Raw genomic sequence first — 22,878 nt, 5'->3', positions numbered from 1 at the left:
AATATGAGACTGTTTTTAAAAGGCCCATTCAACTCTCACCTGCAATGACGATGATTGGTCTCCGAAGAATATTGGCAAGTACGAATATGTGGATTTCCTCCAGCGACTCGTACGACAGTCCGGGCTGATCCGAACTTGAGGACACAGAGGCCATTTTAACTACTTTTTTCCATTCTTCGTCCCAGTTCTACAGAAGAAACATGTTAATGTCAGATACAACGTGGAGCAAGATAACTGTTCCAGACTCATTAACCACATCCTTTGTGATTATCTCTCAACAGAGGACATCGTAAAGGGTACAGGAAGTATTCCGTGGAACACACACAACATGCACGCAAATGAATCTAGTTAAAAACTGTCCAACAACAGTTTCTTGTCCTAATTAAGTGTCCCAAATAAACAAAAAGGAATCCCGGTTATTTTCTCGATTAATTTTTGGTCTTCAAGAGTTGTCTCAAATAAGTGGCTGCCCCAATTAACCGATGGCCCAACTAACTGGAATCCACTGCAACCTGATAAATAATCCACAACCCACCCAACATTAAGAGCAGAACCACCCAGTCCCGGAACTCCCCTCTCACTCACCTTGGTGTCGTAACGGAGGCCTGTTGCCTCAAACTCCTGCAAGCGGACGGATTCAACCTGCCAACGTAATTTGAAGTTCCTGGTGTCCGTTGCGGTCAGAGCCTCCCAGAGGGTCCTGCGCAGGGTGAGGTCGATGTCCTGGATTCCCCACATGAACTGCGATGCAGCATGTAGCAGGCAGTTCCCGTCACCTGCCGCACAAACGGAAAGGAGAAAAGTTCAAAGTGGGCCTTGGAATTGCTTTGGTAAAGGTAGTGCAGTTCCCAGGTGCAATCATTCATAAGAATCGGCTTTTTGCTTTCCTATCGGCAACACAAGAGAACATTGTTCACCCACATAGAAGCTGAACCGATTTCACTGGGGTAACTACAACTGTCAGCAGTATACAAAAGCCATTGATTTCATCAGAGGTTACAAATTTGACTGCAGTACAATAGTGACATGCAACATGAATTCCAAGAGCTTTCTAATGTTTAAAGTTCCTGTTGAGACTGAAGAAGGCTACTGTAGATTACAGGGAGATCTTGATCAGTTAGGGAAATGGGCTGAGGCGTGGCAAATAGAATTCAGTGCAGGTAAGTGCGAGGTGAGACATTTTGGAAAGTCAAGCCAGTGTAGAACTTGTATTGTGAATGGCACAGCACTAGGGAGTGAAATGGAACAGAGGGACTTAGGAGTTTGTTGAGTAGACAGGTAGACAAGGTGGTCAAAATGGCTTCTAACATTCACCAGTCAGGTCATTGAGGACCAGAACTGGGACATCTTGTTGCAGTTGTGTAGGTCGTCGAGGGAGTGAAGGGCGGGCTCCACTTGGGAGTATTCCGTACAGTTTTGATCACCCTGTTATCGGAGGCACGTGTTTAAACTGGGAAGAGTACAGAGAAGCACTACAAGGATGTTGCCAGGATGAGAGGACCCGAGTTATAGAGAGAGGCTGGGACACAGGAGAGCAAGGGGCCACCCTAATGAAATGCACACAATGATGAGAGGTATAGGTAAGGTGGATGGTGACAGTCTTCTCCCCAGGGTAGTGAAGTCTAAAACTAGGATTTAGGAGGAGAAAGAAAGTTTAGAGGGGACCAACGGGGAAGTTTTTTTTCCACGCAGAGGCCGGTGAGTATATGGAACGAGCTGCCAGAGGAAGTGGCTGAGGCAGGTACAAGAGTGTCATTTAAGAAGCACGTGGCAAAGCGGGGCTTGGAGGGATATGGGCTGAACGTGGGATACTGGGACTAGCTGGGTGGACACCATGGTCAGCATGCACGAGTTGGGCCGAAGGGCCTGTATCTATGCTGTGCTGTTCGACGACTCCATAAGTGAGGGGTATTTCCCACAAAGCTACAATTTGCCAGATCATTCAGTGTCATGGAGTCATAAAACACAACAGCACAAAAACAGGCCCTTCGGCCCCTCTAGGCCATGCTCAACCATTAATCTGCCTAGTCCCATTGACACAGACCATAGTCCTCCATACCCCTCCCAGTCTTGCACCCATTCTGATTTCTCTGATGGTGAAACCAAACCCACAGCCACCACTTGTGCTGACAACTTGTTCCACACTCTCACCACCCTCTGAGAGAAGTTCTCCCTCATGTTCCCCTTAAAACTTTTACCTTTCACTTTTAACCCATGACCTCTGGTTGTAGTCTCACCCCAACCTCAGTGGAAAAAGCCCGCTTGCAGTTACCCTACCTATTCCCCTCATAATTTGGAACACCTCTGTCTAATCTTTCCTCATGCTCCTACTCTCGAGGGAGTAAAGTCCCAACCTAGTCAGCCTTTCTCTATAACTCAGGTCCTCAAATCTCAGCAACATCCTTGTAAACTTTCTCCGAACACTTTCAATCTTATTGACATTTTTCACGCAGGTGGGTAACCAAAACTGTGACGATACTCCAATTCTTCAATGTAACAGTCCGACGGCTAAAGGTGAGGTGACCAATCGAGAGCATTTCCTGCTGTTGGTAGGCCTAGGGCAGCTTCTTCCCTCAGGCTGTGAGATTAATGAATACCCCGCCACCGCCAAGGTCTAGTCACCAGGACAATGAGCTGTTTACTGTTTGCCTACGATGTGCACTTTGTATTATATTTTATGAACTTATTTATGATAACATTTTGTCTTACGTGCTGTGCGGGACATATATTAGAGCACCATGATCCGGAGGTCGGATGCGTATATGTGCAGTCCGGGGACAATAAACTTCAACGTGAACTTGATTGTTCTGTGTCTGTGGTTCTGAAATTGGAACTGCATGTCTAATACCTTTGCAGGACACGTTGAGGTTGAAGGAATCCTCAAAATGATCTTTGCAGGCAAATGGAGGAAACAAACAGGGTGACTCACGTCCCAAGAGAAATGCCAAGAGGCAAATTAACTCCTTCTGACCCTTGCTTCTTTTTGGAGTGTGTACACAAGACTACTTAATGTTTAATGTCAGTTCCTGTACGCAAGTGTAAAGGAGAATGAAATAATTGATGCTCCGGATCCAATGTTGATGCAATACGATAAAGAACAATAGCTTATAAAAAAACACAATAAGAATAAGATAGCTTATCTACATAGATTGATTTTATTTCCATTAAGTGCAGGAGTGTCTGCTTTGGGTGACTGACAGGAAATGATAAAGTTGTGGTGGTTGGGGGTGTGGTGAGGTGGGTTAGTGGGTGGAGGAGCTGATCAGCCTTACTGCTTGGGGAAAAGTTACTTGTTTTTGAGTCTGGTGAATCTGGCGTGGGTGCTACGTAGCCCCCTCCCTGGTGGGAGTGGGGCAAACATTCCATGAGCAGGGTGGGTGTGACCCCTCATGTTCAGCACGTTTCTGCATATACGCCCTTGACGGTGGGCAGGCTGGTGCTGATGATGCTTTGGGCAGATCTGACTACCCATTGTAGAGCCTTCCTGTCTGCCACAGTGTAGCTTACGCCCAGCTGTCCTCAAACATTAACTCTTTCCTCTCCACCGACGCTGAACGGCCTACTGAGTATTCCCAGCATTCATCAGCCCCTCTCAGACAACACCAATCCATACCATATGTCCTTACCAACAACTCCGACAACTACAACATTAAAGTTCAAGTTCATTCTCATCGGACTTTACATATATATAACCAAATAAAATAATGTTTCTCCGGACCAAGGCACACTTATAAGACCACAAAACCACAACAAATAGGAGCAGAATTAGGCCATTTGGCCCATCATGTCAGCTCTGCTAGTTCACTGTGGCTGATCCATTTTCTGCCCATTTAGAAAATAGTCTATGCTTTTGTCCCTTCTACCAAAGTGCATGACCATACGCTTCCCGACACTGTATTCCATCTGCCATTCCTTTGTTCATTCATCTACCATGTCCAACTCCTTTTGCAGCCTCCCTGTTTCCTCAACACTATTATCCATAAACGTGGCTACAAAGCCATCAATTCCATCATCGAAAATATTGACATACAAGGTAAAAAGAAGTTGTCCCAACACCAAGCCCTGCAGAACACCACTAGTCACTGACAGCCAATCAGAAAAGGCTCCCTTTATTTCCACTCTTGGCCTTCTGCCAATCAGCCAATCATCTATCCGTGCTATTATCTTTCGTGTACTATGACGAACTCTTATCTTGCTAAGCAGCCTCATGTGCGGCACCTGAAAGGCCTTCTGAAAGTCCAAGTACACAACACCCACTGACTCTCCTTTGTCTATCTAGCCTGTTATCTCCTCAAAGAATGCCAACAGACTTGTCAGGCAAGACTTCACCTTGGGCAAAACATGCTGACTTTGGCCTATTTTATCATGAGACCTCATCCTTAACAATGAACTTCAACATCTCCCCAACCACTGAGGTCAGGCTAACTAGCCTATAATTTTCTTTCTTCTGCCTCCCTGCCTTATTGAAGAATGGAGTGACATTTGCAATTTTCCAGTCCTTTGGAACCGTATCAGAATCTTCAGTATTTCGAAAGGTCATTACGAGCGCCTCCACAATCTTGTCAACTATTTCTTTCAGAAAACTGGGTGTAGTCCATCTGGTCCAGGTGATTTATCTCCCTTTGAACCTTTCAGTTTCCCAAGCACCTTCTCCGTAGCAGTAGCAACTGCACTCACTTCTGCCCCCTGATTTCTGGTGTACCGCCAGTGTCCCCACAGTGAGCACTGATGCAAAATACTTATTCAGTTTGCCCACCATTTCCTTGTCTCCCATCACCACCTCCCCAGCGTCATTTTCCAGCAGTCCATATCTCTTCTCGCCTCTTTTGTACGATACATCTGAAAAATGTTTTGGTATCTCCTGTGATATTATTGGTTAGCTACTTTCATATTTCTTCTTTTCCCTTTTCATGTCTTTTTAGTTGCCTTCTATTGGTTTTTAAAATTGTCCCAATCCTCTATTTCCCAGTAATTTTTGCTCTATTATGTGCCCTCTCTTTTGCATTTATGTTGTTGATAACTTCCCTTGTCAGCCACGATTGAGTCATATCTCTTTTAAAATACTTCTTCTTTGGGATGTGTCTATCCTGTGCCTTTCAAATTTCCCTGAGAAACTTCAACCATTAGTGTTCTGCTGTTATCCCTGCTAGTGTCTCCTTCCAAACAACTTCATCCAGCTTCTCTCGCACACCTCTGTAAGTCCCTTTACTCCACTGTAATACCACTACATCCGACTTTAGCTTCTCCTTCTCCAATTGCAGGGTGAGGCCTATCATATTATGAACACCGTCTCCTAAAAGGTTCCTTTACCTTAAGCTCCCTAATCAAATCCGATTCATTGCACAACCCCTACTCCAGAATAGACTTTCCCCTAGTGGGCTCAAACACAAGCTGCACTAAAAAGCCATCTTCTCTGTACTCTGCAAATTCTCTCTCTTGAGATTCCGCACCAATCTGATTTTCCCAATCTACCTGCATATTGAAACCCACCCCCATGACTACTGTAATATTGCACTTTTGGCAAGCCTTTACTACCTCCTGTTGTAATTGGCAGCCCACACCCTGGCTGCTGGTTGGAGGCCTGAATATAACTCCTATCAGGATCTTTGCACCCTTGCAGTTTCTTAACTCTACCCACAAGGATTCTGCATCTACCGATCTTATAGCAGTTCTGAGGATTTGATTTCAGTTTTGATAACGGAACCACTCTACCCCCCTCTGCCAACCTGCCTGTCCTTTAAATACAACGTGTGCCATTGCATGTTAAGCTCTCAACTATGATCTTCTCCCAGTCATGACTCAGTAATGCCCACGCTACCAATCTCTAAATGTGCTAGATGTGCTACCTTGTTCCATATACTATGTGCAATTCAAATATTAAATTTTTAGACCTATATTCAACACCTTTTATTAATTTTGCCCCATGTTACACTGCATCTCATGCCACTAACTGCAATGTTCCCCTATCATCTGCCTGTCCTTCCTGACAGTCTCACTACACACTGCATCTAGTTGCACACCAACTGCCCCATCCTCTTCCCAGTCACTCTGTTTCCCAACCTCCCTGCCAAATTGTTTGCAAACCCTCACCAACAGCTCCAGCAAACCTGGCCACAAGGATATTGGTCTCCCTCAGGTTCAGGTGTAACCCACCCCTTTGGTACAGGTCACACCTTCCCCAGATGAGATCCCAATGATCCAGAAATATGAAACCCTGCCCCCTGCACCAGTTCCTCAGCCACACAGTCATCTGCAAAATCATCCTATTCTTGCCCTCATTGGCATGTGGCACAGGCAGCAATCCAGAGATTACAACCCTGGAAATCCTGCTTTGCGGCTTTCCACCTAACTCCCTAAATTCTCTCTTCAGAACCTCCTCTCTTTTTCTACCGATGTCGATGATGCCAATCTGTGTCAGGACTTCTGGCTGCTCACCCTCCCCCTTTAGAAAGCCACGGACCTGGTCTGAGACATCTTTGCACCTGGGGGGGCTGCATACCATCCAGGTGTCTGTTCCACGTCCACAGAATCTCCGCAAGCCCATAAGACGTAGCAGCAGAGTTGATCGTGACTGATACGCTTCCCTCTCAACCTCATCCTCCTGCCCCCTCCCCGAAACCTTTCACGCTCTGACTTACCAAGAATCTGTCATTTTCCACCCAGCGACCTGCTCCCCACGGCTGTCTGTGGCAACAAGTTCCACGGGATCATCACCCCTTGGCGAAAGAGAGATCTACTCCTCTAACATCACTACTGCAGTCTTCTTCTCCCCCCTTCCCTTCTGAGCCACAGCACCTACCCTGTGCCAGAGACTCTGTCCCTTGGTAGATGGTCCCCACCAACAGTATCCAAAGCAGTATACTTGTTATTGAAGAGAGCAGCCGCTCTGCACTGGCTACCCATTTCCCTTCCCTCTCCGGACAGTTACCTGCATAAGCGTACAAAACGCAAGTCACACGCCCCACACGTTGAACAACGCATCGCCGCAAGTAAGTTAATAAAATGTAATGCGAAGTGTGTGCATTGCACAGCACAGGTGAACAACAAGGAGCTCACTGTCCTAGTGACGAGACCTCAGAGGTGGCAGGGTATGCATCTGTACAGGAGCCTGAAGGCGCACACTCAGCGATGCAGGAACAGCCTCTTCCCCTCTGCCACCCGATTCCTAAATGGCCATTGAAGCTTTGGACTCTACCTCACTTTTTTTTTTAAATATACAGTATTTCTGTTTTTGTATATTTAAAAAAAATCTATTCAATCTACGTAATTGATTTACTTTTTTATTAAGTTTTATTTTATTTATTATTTTTTCTCTCTCTGCGCTAGATGATGTATTGCATTGAACTGCTGCTGCTAAGTTAACAAATTTCATGTTACATGCCAGTGATAACAAACCTGATTCTGATTCTCACTGCCTGACGGAAGAATCTGTTACCCTGACTGGCGGCCCTAGCCCTGGTGCTCCTGTACCTCCTTCCTGACAGCACTGGGTCAAAGGGATTGTGGGATGGGTGGAAGGGATCCTCAACAATGCCTCAGGCCCTTTGTGTATAACACTCCTGTGTTAACAGTTATCACAAACTCCTGTTGGGACTCAGCAGGTCAGGCAGCATCTACGGAGAGGAATAAACAGTCGACGTTTCGGGCTGAAACCTTTCTTCAAGACAGACCAGAATTAATATCGGAAAGTTAATTGAAGCATATTAGTGCAGCCCATCAATCCTACTGTGGCACAGGCCTTCAACAGCAGCTCACCAGAGTCCTCTGTCTTGGGCCAGTCCCTCAAGTTTTCCCAGGTGGAGCCCATCTTCTTGGTGTATCCTTCCTCTCCCAGGGATGAGCTCTTTGGAGCTTCTGTACCCCAAGATTTTACAGGATGGGGTTGCTTGCCCCAAGCCCAACCCTCCCCCTTGTGGTGAACTATGTGCCTGTCGGGACACGCCCCTGCTGACTGCTCCTGTGGCTCCTCCCACAGGCCCCTGTATAAAGGAGACCTGCGGCCTGAAGATCGGCCTCAGTCTCCAGGACCTTGTATGATAGACACTCACTCCTGGTTCCTTCTTCCAGTCAATAAAAGCCGATATCTCGCCTACGTCTCAGTGTGAGTTATTGATGGTGCATCAATTTTATTGACTGGAAGTTTTAAAACATGGAACCCGTTTTGCGTCCGGACCGGTTGGATTTGGACCCTCAAGACCCTGACGCAGCTCTCGCTTTTGAACACTGGCTTGCATGCTTCCAATCGTACTTGGCGGAGCTTCGTGCGACTGAACCCGCCGTTATGCACAGAATCCTACTCTCGAGGGTCTCCTCCAAAGTTTACTCCTTTATCCGGGACCTGCCGACCTACGAAGGGGCACTGGACGCCCTCAAACGACAGTACCTGCGGCCGGTGAACACCGTCTACGCAAGACATCGCTTAGCTACCCGGCAACAGCGGCCTGGCGAATCGTGCGCTGAGTTTCTCCGAGCACTACAGACACTCGTCCGAGCTTGCGACTGCAAGACGCTCACGGCAGAACAGCATGCGGAGCTGCTGGTGCGAGACGCCTTTGTGACGGGACTGAGGTCAGTGTACATGCGCCAGCGGCTGCTGGAGAACTCGGATCTTACCTTAAGCTCGGCGATAGAGAAGGCCAACGCTCTAGAAGCTGCGCGGCATAACGCCGACGCTGTCCAGTCGCGCGATTCCCCGCCGGTTTCGTGGACGCCTCAGACCCCACCACCGCCGGCTCCCGGGAGCGAATTCGCCAACGCCGCCGCCAGTCGCGATTCCACGAGCTCCCCGACCCTGACCACGGCTGTGGCCCGTAAGATACTCGTGCTTTGTTATTTCTGTGGCCAAAAGAAACATCCTCGACAACGCTGTCCAGCGCGAGAAGCGACCTGCTCCAGCTGCGGAAAGCGGGGCCACTTCGCCAAGTTCTGTAAGTCTCAACCTCGAGCGGAGTGCAGCGCTGTGGGTGAAACGTGGGGGCCGCCATCTTGCATGCCGGGATGTGGGCGGCCATCTTTGTCGACGTCAGCACGCCCCGCCCCCGATCCTCGGATGCTGACCGGGTACCCCGGATGTGAGCGGCCATCTTTGTCGGCGTCAGCATGCCCCGCCCCCGACCCTCCGATGCTGACCGGGTACCCCGGATGTGAGCGGCCATCTTTGTCGACGTCAGCACGCCCCGCCCCCGACCCTCCGATGCTGACCGGGTACCCCGACGATCCAACTCTGGCCACTGTAACCCTTGACCAAAGCGCCCCACACCAGCTTGCAAGGTCCATGATGGACATCCGGGTGGAGGGGCATTGGACTGGATGCCTGTTTGACACAGGCAGCACTGGGAGTTTTATTCACCCGGACACAGTGCGACGCTGCGGACTTGCAACGCGGCCGGTCAGTCGGAGGTTCCATTTGGCCTCTGGGTCGCAGTCCGCTGACATCCGGGCGGGTTGTGTAGTGACTTTGGTGGTGCAAGGCACAGAGTATCGGGACTTTGAACTGCTGGTCATGCCTAATCTGTGTGCACCTGTGCTATTGGGGCTGGACTTCCAGAGCCATCTCGAAAGTGTGACTATGGTATACGACGGGCCCCTCCCACCACTCACTGTCAGGAATCCTCAGTTTTGTGGGACTTCTTCACATACCCCGCTACTGACCACACACACACACACGGACACACACATCCCATCCAGAACCAGGCCAACAGCTGCGCTACCGACACTTGCAGCCTCTCCACTCTCAAGATCCCTCCCCCACCGCTGTTCGCCAACCTGACCCCCGACTGTAAACCTGTGGCAACCAAAAGCAGGAGGTACAGCGCGGGGGACCGGGCCTTCATTCAGTCGGAGGTGCAGCGGCTGCTCAGGGAGGGGATCATTGAGCCGAGCACAAGCCCTTGGAGGGCCCAGGTGGTTGTTGTTCGGACTGGGCAGAAAAATAGGATGGTGGTGGACTATAGTCAAACCATCAATAGGTTTACGCAGCTTGACGCATACCCCCTACCCCGCATCGCGGATATGGTCAACCAGATTGCTCAGTATAAGGTGTACTCGACAATAGATCTGAAATCCGCTTATCACCAGCTCCCCATCTGCCCAGAGGACCGCCCCTACACCGCCTTCGAGGCGGGCGGCCGGCTCTATCACTTCCTGCGCGTCCCTTTCGGTGTCACGAATGGTGTCTCTGTCTTCCAGAGGGAAATGGACCGGATGGTGGACCAGTACCAACTGCAGGCCACATTTCCCTATCTGGATAACATCACCATCTGTGGTCATGACAGGCCAGATCACGACGCCAACCTCCAACTGTTTCTCCAAGTGGCCGCAGCTCTGAACCTTACTTATAACAGGGACAAGTGTGTTTTTGGTACCACCCGCCTTGCTATACTTGGGTATGTCGTGGAAAACGGGGTTATTGGGCCTGATCCCGAACGTATGCGCCCCCTGTTAGAGCTCCCTCTTCCCACCACTCTCAAGGCCCTCAGACGGTGCCTGGGGTTTTTTTCCTATTACGCCCAATGGGTCCCCCATTACGCGGACAAGGCTCGCCCCCTGGTCAAGTCTACCTCGTTTCCCCTCTCTGCTGAGGCCTGCGCGGCCTTCAACTGCATTAAAGCGGACATTGCCAAAGCTACGATGCATGCAGTGGACGAGACCGCTCCCTTCCAAGTGGAGTGTGATGCCTCCGATTTCGCTCTGGCTGCTACCCTTAATCAGGAAGGCAGACCAGTAGCATTCTTTTCTCGCACCCTCCAAGGCTCTGAAATTCGGCACTCCGCGGTGGAGAAAGAAGCCCAGGCCATAGTGGAGGCTGTTAGGCACTGGAGGCACTATCTTGCTGGCAAAAGATTCACTGTGCTGACCGACCAGCGCTCGGTTGCGTTCCTGTTCAGCAACCAACAGCGGGGCAAGATCAAAAATGATAAGATTTTGCGGTGGAGGATAGAACTCTCCACCTACACCTATGATATCCTGTACCGGCCTGGCAGACTCAATGAGCCCCCTGATGCCCTATCCCGGGGAACATGTGCTAGCACACAGCTCGACCAGCTGTACGCCCTTCATGCACAACTTTGCCATCCGGGGGTCACCCGATTTTACCATTTTGTGAAAGCTCGGAACCTGCCGTACTCCCTGGAGGACATCAGGACGATGACCAGAGACTGCCAAATTTGTGCCGAGTGCAAACCGCACTTCTACTGTCCTGACACGGCACAACTTGTCAAGGCCACCCGCCCTTTTGAACGCCTGAGTGTTGACTTTAAGGGCCCCCTTCCCTCCACTGACCGCAATGTCTATTTTCTCAGTGTTATTGACGAGTTCTCACGGTTCCCCTTTGCCATCCCCTGCCCCGACACCACTGCCACGTCCGTCATAAAAGCCCTGCGCCAGCTCTTCACTCTGTTTGGGTATCCCTGCTATATCCACAGTGATAGAGGGTCCTCCTTTATGAGTGAGGAGCTGCGCCAGTACTTGCTAGCTAGGGGCATTGCTACCAGTCGGACCACGAGTTATAATCCCCGGGGTAATGGCCAGGTAGAGCAGGAGAATGCCACAGTGTGGAAGGCCACACTTTTAGCCCTTAAGTCCAAAGGGTTGCCGGTCTCTCGATGGCAGGAGGTCCTCCCTGAGGCACTGCACTCTATCCGCTCTCTGTTATGTACGTCCACCAATGCCACCCCTCACGAACGCCTATTCTCTTTTCCCAGGAAGTCTGTCACTGGGACCACCCTACCAGTTTGGCTGACGTCCCCGGGGCCAGTGCTGCTCCGGAAACATGTGAGGAGCAATAAATACTCCCCGCTGGTGGAGAGGGTTCACCTTCTCCATGCGAACCCCCAGTATGCTTACGTGGTCTTACCTGATGGGCGGGAGGACACGGTCTCCATCCGCGACCTGGCACCCGCAGGTGCAGCAGACCACTACCCTGAAGGCTCTCCGGTAACTGTGAACCCTGCACCAGAGGTGACACCGTACTCACCAGGCCCTACACAGACTCCTCACGACACTTGTATACCGGGCGTTTCGTACGCATTTATACCAGGCGCCTCTGTGAACCCTGCACCAGAGGTGACACCGTACTCACCAGGCCCTACACAGACTCCTCACGACACTTGTATACCGGGCGTTTCGTACGCATTTATACCAGGCGCCTCGCACATGCATGAGGGATCACCGGCGCCTAGTGGGCAAGAACACGCGCAACCCCCGTCCCCTGTGCAATCGCCAATGTTGCCAGCACCTATGCGGTCACAGCCGGTGCTACGTAGATCGCAGCGACAGATTCGACCGCCTGATCGGCTTGACTTGTAAGAACCTTCGCTACATGAGGACTTTTTCAAACGAAGGGGGGGTGAATGTGGTGAACTATGTGCCTGTCGGGACACGCCCCTGCTGACTGCTCCTGTGGCTCCTCCCACAGGCCCCTGTATAAAGGAGACCTGCGGCCTGAAGATCGGCCTCAGTCTCCAGGACCTTGTATGATAGACACTCACTCCTGGTTCCTTCTTCCAGTCAATAAAAGCCGATATCTCGCCTACGTCTCAGTGTGAGTTATTGATGGTGCATCACCCCTCTTACAGCCGGGCTTGGTAGAGTTAAATCAACGCAGTGAAATTCTATACAAATTTGCTGCTTGGTAAGATGAACTGTTTAGTACTTGGGATTTTGCTAACCATTAATTATGAAAACCTAATTTGCATTTTTGTTTTGTTGTCAGCAGTTTTGAGCATGCTGGAGGTGCTGGGTTACTTACGCAGCCAACCTCAGCAGTTCAGCGAGGCACTGAAGTCGTTTTGCTTTCAGATGCGACATTAAAAGATTCAATGGAATTTTCTGAAGAGCGGTGAGATTTTCCCCATGTTCTGGCCAACAGTTCTCTCACAGCTAATAAATCCCCACCATCTGATAATTCACTCATTGTCCAGCTGGTGTGCAAACCTGCAACTTATTTTTTTTCCCACTTACAACATCAGCTGGATCTCTAAAGTAAATCCGAGTTCATTTTTGATTTGAACATTATAGCAGACATTCGATTATGTAGCCAGATTGGTTCTGTTCCCATTGCTGATACAAGAAAACAATGCTTCCTCTTATTAAAGCAACGGAAACATCAGACAAAGTTTTGTCCAAACTGTCTTAAAAAAAAGCCGAACAAAATATAATACAGAATTTACAAAGGTGGTGAATGATTGCATATGTGCTGTGTGTATTACTGTGTAATAAATTCACACAAGCAACATAAATGACCCAAAGTCATCGAGGTGTGTACTAAAGAACTGAAATGTGGGGAAGTGTTTATCTCAATATTAACACATAGGCTATATGTGCTTTGTGTGACCGTTGGCAATGTGTTTTGCACCTCGGTCCCAGAGGAACACTGTTTTGTTTGGCTACATTCATAGGCATTCATGTATGGTTGAATGACAATTAGGACTTGAACTTGAGCTATCTGGGCCTTTCAATATACACCAGGTTTCAATGAGATTATGAAATTAGAGACTCCAAGCATATTCCCATGGGGGTCAAAGGGAGAAAATCTTTGGATCACGAGGGCAAAGAGCCCAACTTACGGGTGCTTATCACAAATGCAGGTTTGCACATCCCAGCAATAAGGCATTCGGAGAACGACAGGGAAGGTGGCCATTTAAATATATAAAAATGCAAAAGAGAGTGCTGATAAAAGATTAAGCAACTGGGAAACTGGAAGTGTACGGAGAGTTAACATTGAGGAGAGGCGCACTTCGGAATCGAAAACAGAAACCTTGCACATGGGCGATACTAAGTCAGGTACTAAATCAGCACTTTATGTCTGTCTTCATCAGGAAAGAAGTTGCTCCCACATTGTGTCGAAGACAGTTCAGTCACAAGACACATTAAAATTGAGAGTCTTGATGAGGGGTCTCTGGATTGTATTCCAGAATGTATTCCCTATAGATGTAGGGGAGGCAGGCTCCACTCCGGCCTTCCAGAGGGATCTTGAATAAATACTTGTTGGAGGGAAATGTGCAGAGAACACGCTGTAGAGGGTGGGGGGGGGGGGTTCCATCAAGTTCCTGTGGTAGAGGGATAACCAAATGGCCTCCTTCTAAGCAAAGAACCATCCATCATTCAACCATAAAGCCTGTACCATAGAGCTTTCTATCGAGCACACAATGCTGAGAACTGTTTAGCTTGCTTAACAATTTTCTGATAAACTATAATGGAAGTCATACAGCATACAGTGCCTACTTCAGTAACACGTGCCGAAACAGAACCTGCACAAGCTGAATTCATTCACTGTGCTGAATGAATCATGTGTACATTTTGTGTGGGGCGGAGTCAGAGAGAGGGGAAGACAGAGGAAGGGATAATAAAACCCAGGCAAGTATTGTAACCAAATTTAACCCACATACACATGGACCTTCTCATAAAGAACGGCGACATGAATCAGCTAGGGAATGCACTGAGCTCAATCTTTGGACTTCCTTTTTAAGAATGTAAAATTCCGGTGTAATCTATGGAGTTTCCAAATGAGTAGCAGTTTGACTAATACTACATGTTGCCTTGACAGTCACCATTACTCTGCAGTGAAGAATGGCTGCCTGAACCCTGCTTTATGCAGTGGAATTTCCAAGTGGGGGTGGCCGGGGAGTTTGGGTACTTGGAATGTCTGTGCATTACACAAGTCAAATTTGATACAACCAATCACAGTTGGGACTTTTAGGGGAAGTTTTAATTTTAATAGACACCTACGCTCTTCTCCATTGACTTTATTTTCACATCCCCAGACACGTCAGCACTGAATCACCAAAAATACCTAAATTTCTGAATGCAGAAATATGTGCATTGCATGTTGGCAAATTCAGTAGATATAAAGTAAATATTGATTGGCAAAGAATATTGTCTGAACATTCCTGATACAAATCTGTACATTGTTTAACAAATATTTTGGTCGTAGTGCGTGCAAAAATGTCCAGTCATTTATTGCTTTGCTATATAAACTGAAAATGAAACTACGTAAAAGTTAGCCTGAAACAGTGTCAAGATTAATTTCAGTTTTTCAGAAGCTACATTATGTAGCAATAATTATCCAGCCTTCTGTGCAGAGCTAGTGGACAATATACTCCTGAAGAAGCAAGTGGTGTCATGAATTTAATAACAAATTATGAATTGGGACATAAAAGTTTAAACTTTATTATCCTCAAATTAAATCATCAGCTTTTAATACCCATATCTAATAATCCTAGATGGTTTATTTTCAATTTTCCACAGACGACCATGGAGGCCAGGCCATTGAGTTTATTTAAGCCACGGGGAGAAGGCAGGAGAATGGAGTTGAGCGGGAATATAAGTCAGCCATGATGGAATGGTGCAGAAGACTTGATGGGCCGAACAGCCTAATTCTACTCCCATGTCTTACGGTCTCATGAGAAAATTCAGTATTGAGCATTTTCCTGTACGTTTGCTTAAAAACAAGGCCTAAAGTTTTGCAGTAAGCGTGCTCAAAGAACACGTTCAAAAACTACGCATGCTCACTGTGGATTTTACTGAAATCAGGTGGAATTACCACAAAGGATGGAAATACAAATTTAATTGACTAATGCGAAACAAACTTAGAAAGCATTCCAATACCTGGATCCTAAACCAACCTGAATGAAAAGTCAAACAGTGTCGACCACAAAATATGCCCGCCTTGGAAATATTGCATGAGATTTTCACTGAGAAACAAAAGCACCATACCAACTATTTGCACATTGGAAAAACTAACAAGTAGATTGAAACCTTTATTGATTGCATGGTGTTCTTTCTTTAGATGTTATTTTTAATATCCAAGGGAATGTAAACAGGAGAGCTTGGAGGAGGAGCCATCCCACCTTTGTGTTCTCCTCCACCACCAATAGACATCAAAGCTGTTCAAGTCTACCTCTACTCCATTTCCCCAAACCATCCCCAGAAGCCCCGATTCCCTTCATATCCAAAAACAAAATCCGTCGGCCCACTACACAATGCCTTACATCCTCACTGAACTAGCACTTTGAGTAATTTTAAAAATTAAGCTAATTCTTTACGCCCCTGGACTGGAGAAATGGCAACATCACTCCCATTATGCAAGTAAAAACAACAAGCGGCATATTGGAAAGCACATAGTCTCTGCACAATGCAGGGGATATTTCCAACAGTGGGGGAGCCCAGAACCAGAGGGCCGTAGCCTCAGAATAGAGGGTGGTGAATCTGTGGAATTCATTGCCCACAGATGATGGTAGAGGCTACGTTGTTGGGTATACTTAAAGCAGAGGTTAACAGGTTCTTGATTAGTCAGGGCCCCAAGGTTACAGGGAGAAGGCCGAGGAAAGGGGTTGAGAGAGATAATGGGTCAGCAGAGCAGATTCGACGGGCCGAATGGCCCAATTCTACTCCTAGGTCCCATAAACATCATAAATCATAAGGCAATATACAATTGCAGGTAATGTCCCTGTAAATGCAGTCATTTACCGAGGGAATGACACAACAGGTTTGAGATTGTTCCTTGGCATTCTTCAGTACACACCAGCTTTTTTTGTGCTGTATGGTATCAGGAGGAACAATTATTTCGTTCTCCTTTACAAAGTGCAAAGATGTCATTATATAACATATAAAAGGGAACGAAATGGTTGTTACTCCGGATCCGCTGGAGCACACACAACAAAAAACAACACAAAAACAACCTGTCGGATTAGAGAAGGTGCAGTTTCTCACCGTTGGTTTTCAAAGGGACGAGTTTCTTGACCTCTCTGCACCAGTTGAGGTTGCCGCTGCCCTGCAGGGCGTTCTGCAGTGCTCTGTCCAGGAGAGTGTCTTGGATCATATTCCGGAACGTGGGGCTGAAGTGACTCTGGCGAAAGAGCTCCACCGTGTACCTGTGCAAGCTCCTGAAGTGGTGAATCAGCCTTTTGGCGCAGCCCGGCTTCAGCAGGTCACCCTGGATCTTCTCCCGGAGCTTCACGTACTTGCTCAGGTTGCTGGCGAAGAGGAACTGCGGCAGCAGGTTGCCGTCAGCTGCCATGTCCCGCAGAGCCGGCTCGGTGATAGTCCGCACTCACTCACTCACTCTCAGCCTGCCGGCCGCAGCGGGCACATCGACTCGGCTCTCGGCCGCACCGCTCGCTACACCCGCGCCGGCGCCTGGCTCCGCTCCCGCTCCCTGTCTGAGGACACTCCTACCTTCCCCTCCCTTCCCTTTGATGGAGCCAGGACAGAGGGGAAAAACACGCCGGACTTTCCAGCGGGGATTTCCAGGCGGTGGCGACGCAGGCGACCTCGGCTGCCGACAGGCGGAGCAGCGGAGCCCCGGCGAGTTGCTGGCGTCGATCCCACGTAGACGCACCACACCGCCCTGATAACGCAGGCACATTGTACACAGTACCCTGATATACAGACACACCACACCGCCCTGATAACGCAGGCACATTGTACACAGTACCCTGATATACACACACCACACCGCCCTGATAACGCAGGCACATTGTACACAGTACCCTGATATACACACACCACACCGCCCTGATAACGCAGGCACATTGTACACAGTACCCTGATATACACACACCACACCGCCCTGATAACGCAGGCACATTGTACACAGTACCCTGATATACACACACCACACCGCCCTGATAACGCAGGCACATTGTACACAGTACCCTGATATACAGACACACCACACAGCCCTGATAACGCAGGCACATTGTACACAGTACCCTGATATACACACACCACACCGCCCTGATAACGCAGGCACATTGTACACAGTACCCTGATATACACACACCACACCGCCCTGATAACGCAGGCACATTGTACACAGTACCCTGATATACACACACCACACCGCCCTGATAACGCAGGCACATTGTACACAGTACCCTGATATACACACACCACACCGCCCTGATAACGCAGGCACATTGTACACAGTACCCTGATATACAGACACACCACACAGCCCTGATAACGCAGGCACATTGTACACAGTACCCTGATATACACACACCACACCGCCCTGATAACGCAGGCACATTGTACACAGTACCCTGATATACAGACACACCACACCGCCCTGATAACGCAGGCACATTGTACACAGTACCCTGATATACAGACACACCACACAGCCCTGATAACGCAGGCACATTGTACACAGTACCCTGATATACACACACCACACCGCCCTGATAACGCAGGCACATTGTACACAGTACCCTGATATACACACCACACCGCCCTGATAACGCAGGCACATTGTACACAGTACCCTGATATACACACACCACACCGCCCTGATAACGCAGGCACATTGTACACAGTACCCTGATATACACACACCACACCGCCCTGATAACGCAGGCACATTGTACACAGTACCCTGATATACAGACACACCACACAGCCCTGATAACGCAGGCACATTGTACACAGTACCCTGATATACACACACCACACCGCCCTGATAACGCAGGCACATTGTACACAGTACCCTGATATACACACACCACACCGCCCTGATAACGCAGGCACATTGTACACAGTACCCTGATATACAGACACACCACACAGCCCTGATAACGCAGGCACATTGTACACAGTACCCTGATATACACACACCACACCGCCCTGATAACGCAGGCACATTGTACACAGTACCCTGATATACAGACACACCACACCGCCCTGATAACGCAGGCACATTGTACACAGTACCCTGATATACACACACCACACCGCCCTGATAACGCAGGCACATTGTACACAGTACCCTGATATACACACACCACACCGCCCTGATAACGCAGGCACATTGTACACAGTACCCTGATATACACACACCACACCGCCCTGATAACGCAGGCACATTATACACAGTACCCTGATATACACACACCACACCGCCCTGATAACGCAGGCACATTGTACACAGTACCCTGATATACACACACCACACCGCCCTGATAACGCAGGCACATTGTACACAGTACCCTGATATACACACACCACACAGCCCTGATAATGCAGGCACATTATACACAGTACCCTGATATACAGACACACCACACCGCCCTGATAACGCAGGCACATTGTACACAGTACCCTGATATACACACACCACACCGCCCTGATAACGCAGGCACATTGTACACAGTACCCTGATATACACACACCACACAGCCCTGATAATGCAGGCACATTATACACAGTACCCTGATATACAGACACACCACACCGCCCTGATAACGCAGGCACATTGTACACAGTACCCTGATATACACACACCACACCGCCCTGATAACGCAGGCACATTGTACACAGTACCCTGATATACACACACCACACCGCCCTGATAACACTGGCACATTATACACAGTACCCTGATATACAGACACATCATACACACCACACAGCCCTAATAATGCAGGCACATTATACACAGTACCCTGATATACAGACACACCACACAGCCCTGATAATGCAGGCACATTATACACAGCACCCTGATATACACACACCACACCGCCCTGATAACGCAGGCACATTGTACACAGTACCCTGATATACACACACCACACCGCCCTGATAATGCAGGCACATTATACACAGTACCCTGGTATACAGACACACCACACAGCCCTGATAATGCAGGCACATTATACACAGTACCCTGATATACAGACACACCACACCGCCCTGATAACGCAGGCACATTGTACACAGTACCCTGATATACACACACCACACCGCCCTGATAACGCAGGCACATTGTACACAGTACCCTGATATACACACACCACACCGCCCTGATAACGCTGGCACATTATACACAGTACCCTGATATACAGACACATCATACACACCACACAGCCCTGATAATGCAGGTACATTATACACAGTACCCTGATATACAGACACACCACACAGCCCTGATAATGCAGGCACATTATACACAGTACCCTGATATACAGACACACCACACCGCCCTGATAACGCAGGCACATTGTACACAGCACCCTGATATACACACACCACACCGCCCTGATAACGCAGGCACATTGTACACAGTACCCTGATATACACACACCACACCGCCCTGATAACGCAGGCACATTGTACACAGTACCCTGATATACAGACACACCACACCGCCCTGATAACGCTGGCACATTATACACAGTACCCTGATATACAGACACATCATACACACCACACAGCCCTGATAATGCAGGCACATTATACACAGTACCCTGATATACAGACACACCACACAGCCCTGATAATGCAGGCACATTATACACAGTACCCTGATATACAGACACACCACACTGCCCTGATAGCGCAGGCACATTATACGTAGTACCCTGATAAACAGACACACCACACTGCTCTGATAATGCAGGCACATTATACACAGTACCCTGATGTACAGCCACACCACACAACCCTGATAACGCAGGCACATTATACACAGTACCCTGATATACAGATAGATCATACACACCACACAGCCCTGATAACGCAGGCACATTATACACAGTACCCTGATATACAGACACATCATACACACCACACAGCCCTGATAACGCAGACACATTATACACAACACACAGTACCCTGATATACAGACTCATCATACACACCGCACTGCCCTGATAACGCAGACACATTATACACAACACACAGTACCCTGATATACAGACTCATCATACACACCACACTGCCCTGATAACGCAGACACATTATACACAACACACAGTACCCTGATATACAGACTCATCATACACACCACACTACCCTGATAACGCAGACACATTATACACAGTACCCTGATATACAGACACAGTGACGTCCCCCCTACACACACATCACAGCTGAGTAGCAGTGCTCTGCACAGAGCTGTGACCCTCCTTTAGCTTAGCCTCACCTCCCCCTCCGGGCCGACCACTCTCCTCACCACCGTGCTGATATTAGTGCAGCTCCATTTCACCCAAGCGCCAAACGTCGGTGTGAAAGCAACTCCCAGGTCAGCTGCCCAGCCCTTATGAGACCCAGGAGACTGCCGGACCTGGAGCAACACGCGTGCATGCGCGCGCACACACACACACACACACACACACACGCGCGCGCACACAGTGCTAGAGGAACTCAGCAGGTCAGGCAGGCAGCATTTGTGAAGGGAAATGAGCTGTCAATGCCTTGAGAGGGGTGATAAATCAGCCATGATGAAACAGCGTAACAGTCTTGATGGGCTGGATGGCCCAATTCTGCTCCTATGTTCTGTGTTCTTACTGTGGACAGAGAAGTGTGCTGGTGAGAACAATATAAAATAGACTTGAGAGCTAAGTTGTCGAGGTGGTTTGACAGGGTCTGCACTTGACGTCAAAGCACTTTCACAAGTGTGGCACCCAGGAGGCTGTGGGAAGCCAGAGGAAGATATCCCTGAAGGCTGGAGTCAATTATCCCAGTTCCTGGAGGAATCCAATGGGACACTGACTTGGACTTGACCTTCCTTGGGCACTTGAGCAAGAAATATTGTGTTATGTAAAACAAAGGAAAAACTGATGAGAGTGAAAGTGAGACCAGGTCATAGGGCACCACAGCCCTTTGACCCATCTAATCCATGCCAGTCTGATCCTGATAAAGTGTCTCGGCCCAAAACGCCACCTGTTTATTCCTGTCTCCATAGACGCTGCCTGACCTGTGGAGATGCTCCAGCATTTTGTGTGTGTTGCTCTGGATTCCCAGCATCTGCATAATGTCCTGTGCCTGTGCCAACCTGCTTTCCTGCCTAGTTCCATCTGCCTGCACCTAGACCATAGCTCTCCGTCCCTCTCCCACCCACCCCCTGTATCTGCCCAAACCCGTTCAATGTTGCAACTGAACTGTGACCACTGCGGCAGTGTCAAAGCAATTCCAGCGGAGTAACGTGTAGAGAGCTGCCCATCCCCCTGACCATCTCGTATGAGAATCTGCCTAGGAGCACCCTGCCTACCTCAGGACACCTCTCCACCGTCGAACACTACCCCTCCCTCCCCCAGTGATTTCTGCCCCGAAGCCTGTCACAGTCTCTGCTGCCTATTGTGTCTGATCTACATAGGTGATATGCTCTGGATTTGGGAACTTTGCAAAGTTCAAAGTAAATTTATTATCAAAGTACATATCGTGCAGTGTGTGGTACCCTGTGCTACCCTGAGATTCATTTAGCACAGAACAAAGAGATACAGTGGAATCAGTGAAAAGACCACAAACAAAACACACGCACAAAGACCAACAATCAATGTGCAAAAGAAGACAAACTGCGCAAATTATTTTAAAAATAACTAATTAATATATAACTAGATAGACTGAGAATATGAGTTAGAGTCATACAGTCACTGAAAAGTACAGGACAGATACAGGCCCTTCGGCCCATATAATCCATGCTGTACCATATAATCTGTCTGCACCGGGACCAGAGCCCTCCGTACCCCTACCATCCACGTACCTGTCCAAGCGTTGCTTAAACATTGAAAACGAGCTCGCATGCACCAGTTGTGCTGGCAGTTCACTCCACACTCTCACTACCCTTTGAGTGAAGAAGTTTTCCCTCATGTTCCCCTTAAACTTCTTACTTTTCACCCTTAAGCCATGACCTGTGACGTAGTCTCACCCAACCTCAGAAGAAAAAGACTGCTTGCATTTATCCTATTAACACCTCTCATAATTTTGTATACCTCTATCAAATCTCCCCTCAATCCTCTACTTTTCAAGGAATAAAATCCTAACCTATTCAACCTTTCCCTGTAACTCCGGTCCTCCAGTCTGGGCAACATCCTTGTAAATTTTCTTTGTACTGTTTCAACCTTATTTACATTTTTTTTGCAGGTAGGTGACAAACCT

The 22,878-nt window shown here is 48.5% G+C and overlaps 2 protein-coding genes across 2 annotated transcripts in view; one reads left to right on the top strand and one right to left on the bottom strand.

Annotated features, from left to right (window-relative positions):
• Nucleotides 1-17,262, bottom strand: part of tnfaip3 (tumor necrosis factor, alpha-induced protein 3) — a 28,082-nt gene extending 10,820 nt beyond the window's left edge. The window contains exons 1-3 of the mRNA XM_059983084.1: nt 16,711-17,262; nt 586-776; nt 40-187 (exon numbers count right to left, since the gene is read on the bottom strand). Of these exons, the coding sequence (XP_059839067.1) occupies nt 40-187; nt 586-776; nt 16,711-17,017 (646 nt within the window). The 5' untranslated portion in view covers nt 17,018-17,262. The remainder of the gene's footprint in view (nt 1-39; nt 188-585; nt 777-16,710) is intronic.
• Nucleotides 9,155-15,644, top strand: LOC132400357 (uncharacterized). The gene is made up of 2 exons (XM_059981307.1): nt 9,155-12,631; nt 15,247-15,644. The coding sequence occupies exon 1, from the start codon at nt 9,937-9,939 to the stop codon at nt 12,304-12,306; it is 2,370 nt and encodes a 789-aa protein (XP_059837290.1). The 5' UTR covers nt 9,155-9,936; the 3' UTR covers nt 12,307-12,631; nt 15,247-15,644.
• Nucleotides 17,263-22,878: the final 5,616 nt, after the last annotated feature.

The sequence above is a fragment of the Hypanus sabinus genome, chromosome 10 (genome assembly GCF_030144855.1).
Source record: "Hypanus sabinus isolate sHypSab1 chromosome 10, sHypSab1.hap1, whole genome shotgun sequence".
Lineage (NCBI taxonomy): Eukaryota > Metazoa > Chordata > Chondrichthyes > Myliobatiformes > Dasyatidae > Hypanus > Hypanus sabinus.
The sequence above is the reverse complement of the archived record's forward strand: the minus strand, read 5'-3'. Positions and strand labels throughout refer to the sequence as shown.

Coding starts and splice junctions, on each gene's coding strand:
- LOC132400357 (XM_059981307.1), top strand. CDS start 9,937: ATGGTGGTGGACTATAGTCAAACCATCAATAGGTTTACGCAGCTTGAC.